The sequence below is a fragment of the Etheostoma spectabile genome, chromosome 15 (assembly GCF_008692095.1).
Source record: "Etheostoma spectabile isolate EspeVRDwgs_2016 chromosome 15, UIUC_Espe_1.0, whole genome shotgun sequence".
In the NCBI taxonomy this organism is placed as follows: domain Eukaryota; kingdom Metazoa; phylum Chordata; class Actinopteri; order Perciformes; family Percidae; genus Etheostoma; species Etheostoma spectabile.
The window spans coordinates 33,364,795-33,374,768 of NC_045747.1; the positions used below are offsets into that span (position 1 = coordinate 33,364,795).

Sequence of the window (9,974 nt, forward strand, 5' to 3'; positions counted from 1 at the left end):
AACCCTAGAAATGGTTGTGCATGAAAATCCCAGTAACTGTGCAGATTGTGAATTACTTAGACCGGCCCGTCTGGCACCAACAACCATGCCACGCTCAAAATTGCTTAAATCACCTTTCTTCGTTCCCCATTCTGACATTCAGTTGGAGTTCAGCAGATTGTCGGCCAGTAACACACCCCTAATGCATTGAAGCAACTGCCATGTGATTGGTGATTAGATAATTGCATTAATGAGAAAATGAACAGTGTTCTTAATAATCCTGTAGGTGAGTGCACACACACACACACATATATATATATATATATAATATATTATTATATATAATATAATATAAACATACCACACACCACCACACACACTGGTCAAAAGTTTGGGGTCACTTAGAAATTTCCATTGCACTCACTTATAGACAGAACACCAGCTAATCATTGAATTGTTTTTTTAACCAGGGCACAGTTTTGAGATTACTTTTGTGCTTACATAATTGCAAGGGGTCTCCAGTGTCTTAGTTATTTTTTTTTAAAATGATACAAGAGTAAACAGGATGTGCCTTTGGAACATTGGATGAATGGTTGCTGATATGGATAATGTAGATATTGAATTAAAGATCAGCCCCCCACTCAGTTCCGACTGTCTTCGGTATTGCTCTGTAATAAGTGGAAATGGCATTTTGTAAGTGACCCCAAACTTTTGACCGGTAGTGTGTATATATATATATATGAAGGTAACTTTCACAAGAATGTTTAAGGCTTAGGCATGGAACGGCTACAAAATATGTGACAAATATGTCAAAATCTATCTTTGTCTGGCTGCTTTGTCTAGGATGTGATTTGCAAACTGAGTAGCAAACTCAGATTGTAAGTATACATTATTACATTATTTATTTGTATATTTTAAAAAATCACGGATGGAAATGTACATAAAAAATTGTTGCATTGATAATTGATTTAGAATCTAATCATTAGCCTCTGAATCAGAATCGAATCATGAGGTGCCAAGTGATTCCCACCCCTAAGTGAGGATCCACTAAGAGTCTCAGACCCCCTGTTGAAGATCCTTGCTTTAGATTGTATGGATCTCTAAACTGTAGGTACACAGACCAACACCATTATCAGAATTAACAGATTAAATAAAAAAAATAAAAGCAATTTGACTTGATATATCTTTAGAGGAGCGTTTCAACTTTTTAACAATATATTGGTTGTGCAATTTTCTCAGAGGTTCCATGACAAGGATGCATATGCAGGATGCAGTTGCTATGTAGAATACTATCTCTTGTCAAACATGTTCAACCATGTTGGTTGGTATTGGCAGCCCTGCAGGCCCTTTGGGCTTGGGTGTGCTTGTACGGGCAGATAGGAGTAGGAGTGTGAATACCATTCAGGCATGTTTATGGCATTGTACGATGTGATCTTAACCGCACACACGAGGTATGTCAGTACCCGAGTGTCAAGTTGTGATAACTAGTGAGTGAGGGCAGAATGTTTGAACACATCTGAACAGACAGGTGTTTGTACCTCTGAGGGGATGTCCCAGACCAGCCTCTGGGGTGGTGGTAGTGAGCGGTCCACCTCGCCTTTGCAGTGCCCGTCCTCAGAGTAGCCCAGCTGGAAGGCATCGGTGGCCAGGGTGAACTGGGGAGGGAAAGAGCAGTGGTGAAATTAAACTAAGTACACTTAGTCAAGTACTGTACTGTAAGTACAAACTTGATGTACTTGTACCTTTTTTCTGTTTTTGCCATTTCCTAATTCTATGCCGACACAACTGAAAGAAATATTGTACCTTTTATTCTATTAGGATTTCATACAGCACTTTGCAGTTGAGGCAGCCGCCTAAGCACGTCTTAACTATGTTGTAAAAACAAACCAAAAACAAATGTAGGCCTAGCCTATATGAGCAATATCCGCCGTGTTACAATATCCTGTTTTCTCCTTTTCATTCAAAATCACACAGTTGACAACCTGCAGGTGAAGGCAGTGGATAGATAACGGAAAACAGAAAATGTGAGGAATTTTTCTGCATTAAGTACTTTAGTACTTTTAATATTTTCCATTTTCCTATATACTTTTTTATTATACATATACTTTCATAACCTTTACTTAAGTAACATTTTCAATGCAGGATTTGTCATGGGAGTATTTATACAGTGTGGTATTAGTATTTTTACTTGAGAGAATGATTCAAGGACTTCTTCCACCACTGGGAAAGAGACCTCTCTTTTTAACATCCAAATACTCACCAACACAAAATACAAGTCAAATAACTTTACCCATTTGTTTTCTCTTTCATATAGAGACCCCAAAAGGCCAGGACTTTCTGGATGGACACACATTCATGCATACATTTCCTGTGTGTGCTTCTTTTCATGGAAAACCACTGACAATGTAATAAATGACTAACTGCGCAGTTAGCGCTTCAGCAAGCCCACATGGGGGGCTTTCCATTACAATTTATGGCACACACGCCAGCATTGGACATGCACAATGCTGCATTTGTGTCATCAGACTGCATGCCTTCTTTCCACTTCTCAGTCACCACTGCCCATGATCTTTGCATCACTGTATGGGTGCATCACATATTAAATTATGCACCTATGCAATTAAGAAAGTATCACCTTTTGTCTGACGTTTTGTCGGATTTCATACTGTGGTAAGGCTAGAATCAATACTTGATTCAGCTATTATTTTCATTGTTGGAATGACAAGCATGGACCTCACTGGTAGAAGTATACAGATAGACCTTTTTCACAGCAGACATGTTGATATGTCATAATAGAAAAAGCACAGGTGTATTCAAAACCCTTAATGATGGCTGCATTCCACTTAGGAGAGGGCCTGGTATTTGTGCATGCTGATTCACTGAAATAGCTTACTGGGACACTTGATGGATTTGAGCCATAGATTAACTGTTTGATGACCAAAATATGATCTCTTACATCTGTTATGTACAGTAGCAGCAGCAACAACAGTAGTAGTAATATGATGCTAATCAACAGTAGCATCATTATCTGAGGTGCTTTTTCTCTCAGTATTTATTTTTCTAGTCCTCCTCCTCTAAACACGGCCATTTCCTGGAAACGGTTCTCTCACTGCCAACACCAAGTGTTGCACTTCCACTAATGAGAAACAGAGCATGAGGGATAAATGCTACCACATTTTAAATGTAAAAGCATTTGTACAATTCATTGCATCAACATCATTTTACTTTACTTTTACTTAACTTTGGATTTCTTGCACTTTAGCTATGTTACTTTATACACTTATTGACCAGTTTTTTCTCACTCTTATTTTTTTCCTTAAAGTTGACTGTGAGCAACTGCAACTGAACATTTTCCCTGAGGGAATCAGTAGTATCAAATTATTCTGATTCTGATAGTAAGCATACATTCAGTTCAATTTGTGAAACTAACAGAAGCCCTTGAACACCCACCTCCCAAAGGTGAGCCACTGTTGGTGCATCAGCCCAGGAGTGCTCAGCATTTAGTCCACTTTTCCCGTTCTTGTAGATCACAATGGAGAAAGATTTATCAAACCACCTGAGGGACGACAGGAGAAAGATGGAGATATGGCTGACATGTGAGAAAATATTACCTGTATGTACAAAAGAAAAACAGCTAGGGATTTAAGAAATTGATAAAGAAATGTGTACCAAGTTATTCAAACACTAATCTTATATTTAAATATAAAAATAGATGTGCAAGTCAAAAAAAGGTTTCCAAATGCAATTAACACTGCTATAAACAAAGGGGGAAAGCATTGCTCACTATAGACCTAATCGGTAGATAAGATCTTGCATAGAGTGGCATCAATGGATTTCAATTTCTTAACTTGTGCAGATTAGCAGTTGCACAAGGCATGACATCTTTTTGCGAACTTGCCACTAAGAGTCAACAGCACACTTGCTGCTCTGTGAAGATTTGATGCATCAGCATGCTCACAATGACATAATGCTTTCACTTCCACAACTCTGCACTGGAGTTTAAGGGGAATCCAACCATAAATATTTTGGGATAATTCTGCCAATGTGGGTATTTTTCTAAAAACACAATGTTTTAATTTATAAAATTGAAAAAGACAAGGCGTACTGCCTGGCTGCTAATATTTCAATTCATCTTAAGTATCAATTTCCTTTATTAAATTATCTTCAGGCATGTAAAAAGGAGTTGTAGATTGTTTACTGAGAAAAAGTGATAATTTCTAAAGAGATACCATTTAGTATTACAGGGTGTTATTTTGGAAATCAAAAGCAGCCAAAAGAGATGAAGCAATACCAGCTGAAAGAGATAACATATCTCTGGTTGCAATCTCAAGGCCCCAAATGGTTTCTCAACATCCATCTAGTTTCTTTCCTGTTTGTCCTCCTCACCTATCGTAACATTTCCCATGCAGTATGGACTTGGCGTAGCGGTCCAAGTTCCCCGCTGGGTCCTCTCCCCTCATGCCTTGCTCTTCATCGTCCAAGGTTACAAAGAAGGCCGCCCTCTCGATGGAATCCAGGGAGCGCTTATTGATGCCGGAGCTGAAGTACTGCTTCCTCATCTGAGACCAAGGAACCCTGGATCACAAAAAAAAAAACACAATTCTCAACTGTCCAAACAGCACAGGATAAAGAAAGAGTTAAGAGAACAGGAAGTTCATGGAAGACGTAACTGCACAACTCCTTTTTATGATTAAGATGAGGCATTAAACTTTGAGGACATCCGAGATTTATTCTGCCTTATTTATAGAAGGAACTGGTTACAACACGGCATCCTCTCTTTGATAATTCGTCCATCCAACTGACAAGACAATCTAAGCAGACTTGACATGTTGCAAATACAAAATCATTTTGCAATCAACTGGAGTGAAGTTTGCGCACTGTTATGTTAGTTAAAAACATGGAAAACTGCAGTGGTTTTTTTAAACATTTGCATAGAAACCCAGTTACAATGTTTGCTAGAACGTGGTTCCAAGGCAGGTAATGTCAGTCGGCTGGTCCGTTCGCCCCTTTGGTGTCTAGACTGAAATATCTCAACTACTTTGTGTTGAATTAAAATTATTTTGTACAAACAAGTTTGGTCCCCCAATGATTAGTCCTATAGACTTTAGTGATTCCCTGACTTTTTTTACATGTATTGCATAAAATATCAATTTTCGTAATTTCAATTTTTGTTTTGGTAAAAATAATTTCTCACATTTGAGATGCTGTACCCAGCAAATGTTTCTTCTTTTTGCTGGATGAATGAGGTGAGAGACGACCTTTTGACAATGCTTTGCTGAGATTTAAAAATCCAAATGCTCTGCTTTTGTCTTATACTTGCCGTAAAACATTCTCCATCTGTTACATCTATTTACATCAGTTTCTCAGTAGTTCTCACTAAAAAACAGATTGGAAACTTGTAATATATGCAAGCACATAATACTTATTAGAGATGCACCGATTGCCCGGGTAGTGACCGGAACTGGCCAATTTTCACATTGTCACGCATGACCGGTGACCTGCCAGTCAGTCTAACATATGCCAATTTTATGCCAGTCAAAATCACTCGGGCACCGCATTATTTACATCGCGCAACATCAGGACTACACACAATTGCAAGGTTTCTGCAAAATGCAAGTAGTAGCTGTTTATGAAACGCCATAAAGAAATTATATACGGCTCTGCACCGCCGGCTACTCTACTGACTTCAGGCGAACAATCTGCCGCTCTCTCATTCCCCTCCGAGGCTGAAAAAGTGGAACATGAAAACCGCACTCACGCAGGTCCCGTGAAATATGACAGTTACAGTTTATCGGAAAATAGCGTTCTGACTTTGATAGAATTTACTGTTTATCAGACCCCTGATAAGACAAGAAGCTAACGTTAGCAAACACTGCGGTCCTTCTGCCTCTGACACCTTGCCTTGCTGTTTAAAACCCGTTCCAGGTTAGTGGGGATGCATAGCGTTCAAAACCAACCAAAACGTAGTAATCTTCCCTCAGCGTTTAGTTTTGTTGCTAAACCGTTAAATCATCTTTTTCAGATAACGCAACTAGGGTACCGTCTATTTGCTGGATTGTTCTGAGGTAAATGTAAAAATCTAAATGGACTGTTATAATATAGTGCTTTTCTAGTCTTAATGACAACTTAACACTCTTCTACATAGTACAGGAACCATTCACCATTCACACACATTCATACGCTGTGGCTGAGGCTGCCGTACAAGGTGCCACCTGCTTATCAGATTCATGAACACTCATTTTCACTCAAATACACCGCAACATTTACCGCCATTCACTTTTCTGGCTGTATTGACAACAGACGAAGCCACCGTGTCTTGAGAAGCTCAAGCTTGTTTTTTTTGTGTTCATTTCACTTTCAACCCACTTTCCACCATCTTTGCTGTCTCTTTTTTTGCTTGTCTTTTTTTATTGATAGCTGCACTCATATACTTCGTTACCGCTCGCTCTCCTTGAGCGACCACACAAGCACTGACATCACTCACTTAAGGTACCCTTCTGTTCTTGATATAACTTACGCTACTCTTTTCACCGCGGTAACAAAAAAACTATACCGTCACAGCCTTAAAGTAGATCATACTTTAGAAAATGAGTGATGTAAAGCATACATAATTTGGGCTCAAATGTATTTTGTATTGTAAATCATTTCATTATAAAACTGTTGTGTTTTACATTGTGTGTATTTTATTATATTTATTTACTTGTCAGAACTACTACTCTTACCATTTGAATTGAAAATTCGAAACCACTAAAGTGGTCTGTTAGGTCCACAAGCTCAAGTCAAAAATACTCACGGACTTCCTTTCCTTTGCAAAGGGAGGAGAGTGCTGAAGTCTTCCAAAGTACCCTCCCCTTGCTATGCCTTTTTCTGGAAGTTGTATGAATGGGTGCAGACATAAAATTGTTTTACATATATGGGTGTAAACATATAGTTGTTTTACATAATGGGTGTAAACATATCTTATTCTCTGCTTCACCACTGGTTGAGCCGTGACTGGGTGTTGGCAAGTTTAGAACTCAGCATCTTCACCAAAGTTGGATAGGGGAACAATCAGCTTTTACTCACTGTCAGAGTCGCAACCCCCACCCAAGTTTCTTATCTTATCTCTCAGTCTTACTTTGCTAGCTTGACATTCCTGTGTTGCCTCACCCGAAAGCTAGGCCATACCAATTTTCTTTTTTTTTTAACTTTATTGCCCAAATTAAATATTACAGGCAATTTTAGCAACACAACACAATACAGTTAAACTTTTTTCTTTTCCATTCTAATCAACGAAAATAGAAAATAGAAAATAAAATAAAAGGGTCACCCTGTGTTGAGCTTCGTTCAACAACCATATTGACTACATAAATGCAGGATAAATACACCATTACACATCACTATGTTTAAATTATTTTAAATCAAGGTCTAGAATGACAGGAGTCCATCTTTTTACAAACACAGGTACCTTCAGCTGTAAAATAGCAGTCATATTTTCCATTGTATGGACCTGTTTAATTTTATGTTTCCACTGGGCTACTGTAGGGGGGCCAGGCCTCATCCAATTAATAGTAATCATTTTTCTTGCGGTCATTAACAAGATATGTAGCATGTAGCTTTGGTACTTAGAAAGAAAGTCTTCAGGCACTATCTCCAGTAAGAAAACAAAGGGTCCAAGGGGAAATCCAACTTGAAGATTTTGTCCACTTCCTATTTAATGTCATTCCAGTATGTCTGTATCACTGGACAGTCCCAGAATATGTGGGTATGGTCTCCCACCCTACCACAGTTCCTCCAGCAAGTGTTGGGGGTGTTGTTTTTAAACATGGAAGGCCATACCAATTTTCACCAATTTCACTATTTTCAGTTCCTACATGGTCTTTCAACTATGAATCTTCTAAAGAGTTAAAAAAAGTCATTTAAAAGTCACAGTAAGATAAGGAGTCACATGATTGGCTGGACAGAGATGGCAGCTTAAGATGTAGCTCCTGGCCCTACTTTGTCAAATTGTTGTTTTATATGGTTCAAACTTTGATATTTTACCACTTTGTGCTTATTGGAGTTACTTAAAGTAGAATAGCAAACAAGAACAGAACCCAGCACGGCGTGACGGATGTCACTGCAGAGGCATTGCTGGAGAAACAGAAAGGCTACCTTAAACCATGTTTTGCTCAGCTCCAGTCTCAGATTCCACAGGTGGGGGTCAACAATGACAATAAGCTAACTGCTATCCATGCCCAGCCAGCATCTCAGACTGCAAGCCTTGGCTCTACCAAATTGGATGTGAACATCCTAAAAACTACCGTGAAAAGCAACGCAAGTATTCTTGACACCTACGGCCACGCTTTTCAGGAGATGGAGGTGAAGCTAGCAGACATGGGAGACAGACACCAAAGCAAGATCTGCATAGTTTGTCTGAAAGAGGGGCTAATAGCTGCTAATGCTATCCAGTATCTCCCTGCACTCCCTGCCAAAGTGGTTCCCAAATTTAGCAGATGTTCAGATCAAGATTATGAGATTGCACCAAATCTACAGTGATAACCCAAAGAAGACCACCTCTACTAATCACACATTGATTTTCAACGTGCTTCGCTACACAACCAGGCAGGCGACCCTAAAAGCTGCAGAAATCTCCGCTCGTCATTAAGGGCCGTTGTTTTGTGCTTTTAGTATCTAGTTTTTGTTGACGAAAAATGTGTTTATTTTGATATAAATTTAGTGTGGAACCAATTGCTGTTCCAACCAGGTATTTATGGGCTAGTGTTCCATTTTTGCTGCCCTATATCCAATCTTGATCACAGACCTATTTGAGTGTTTCTGGCTATGTTCCCCCCCCCCCCCTTTCTCTCCCTTCTGCATAAGCGCTATTACTTTCAAGGTGCTATACCTAATCACCTTCTCGCTATGATATTAAGATCTAGTAATTATTTTGCAGATATCCCCCATATTAAATCTTCAGATGGTAATATTAGAACTGATCCTGTCAAAATAAATCCTTTAAGACATTTGTTGGTTTTTTTAAAGATTTTTTTGGGGGCATTTTTAGGCCTTAAATTCCACAGGACAGATGAAGACATGAAAGGGAAGAGTGAGGGGGAATGACATGCAGCAAAGGGTTGACTTGCCTCACTTATCAGCAGAGGAATCAGCTAGCATGTACAAATTGATTACTATTTAAGAACTGAGAGTGGCAAAACAGAATATGCAAAAAGGAAAATCACCGGGCTCTGATGGGATTCCGCCTGAATTCTATGCAACTTTTTGGGCCCTTTCCATCTTTACATGATTACTTTTTTGGTGAATTATCAAGGGAGGTTAAAGCCTTAACTTCCTTACTTCTGAAAAAGGATAAGGATCCTATAGTGTTCTAGTTATCGGCCTCTGAGCCTGCTAAACGCAGACAAAAAAAAATTGCAAAGCTTCTAGCTCGCCATTTAGAGTCTTATTTGGCTAAATGAGTTAACTCTGACCAAACAGGATTCATTAAAAACAAGACTAGCAGCAGATATTGTTAGCCACCTTCTCCACATCGCTGATGCAGTAGACGACAGTAAGACCCCAATGTCACTTCTCTTACTTGACACAATGAAAGCATTTAACAGAAGTGAGTGGTAATTTTTATGGTCAGTCTTAGAGGTGATGGGCCTTGGTAAAACTTTCATTGGTATGATTAAAGCTTTGTATTATAATCTCTCTGTCCTCTTAACCTGACGCACCTCCTCCTCGTTATTTCCAGTTTCTAGCTACTCCAGCCAAGGTTGCCGCTTGAGTCCGCACTATTTGTCATTTTTCTAGAGCTGCATAACCTCTCTATATTTGCAGATGATGTTTTGGTCTTTTTAGAAAACCCTTCTCATTATCTTCCTCCCCTTCTATCATTATGCGAGGACTACAGAAGATTATCAGGATTTAAAATTAACTGGTCAAAGTCTGGACTACTTCATTTAAATGATTCATTTTGTGAGCTCTATGCTACCTGTTTTCCCAACTACAAGCCGTGGATCACCAGTGACCTG

General features: G+C 39.1%; 1 protein-coding gene across 2 annotated transcripts in view; it reads right to left on the reverse strand.

Annotated features, from left to right (window-relative positions):
• Window positions 1-9,974, reverse strand: part of cpt1a2b (carnitine palmitoyltransferase 1A2b) — a 117,780-nt gene that overhangs the window by 87,408 nt on the left and 20,398 nt on the right. For both annotated transcript variants that reach the window (XR_004335200.1, XM_032536886.1), the window contains exons 8-10: window positions 4,366-4,554; window positions 3,430-3,535; window positions 1,518-1,634 (exon numbers count right to left, since the gene is read on the reverse strand). Coding sequence is in view for 1 of the 2 variants with exons in the window: in XM_032536886.1 (XP_032392777.1) it covers window positions 1,518-1,634; window positions 3,430-3,535; window positions 4,366-4,554 (412 nt within the window). In the remaining variant the exon portion in view is untranslated. The remainder of the gene's footprint in view (window positions 1-1,517; window positions 1,635-3,429; window positions 3,536-4,365; window positions 4,555-9,974) is intronic.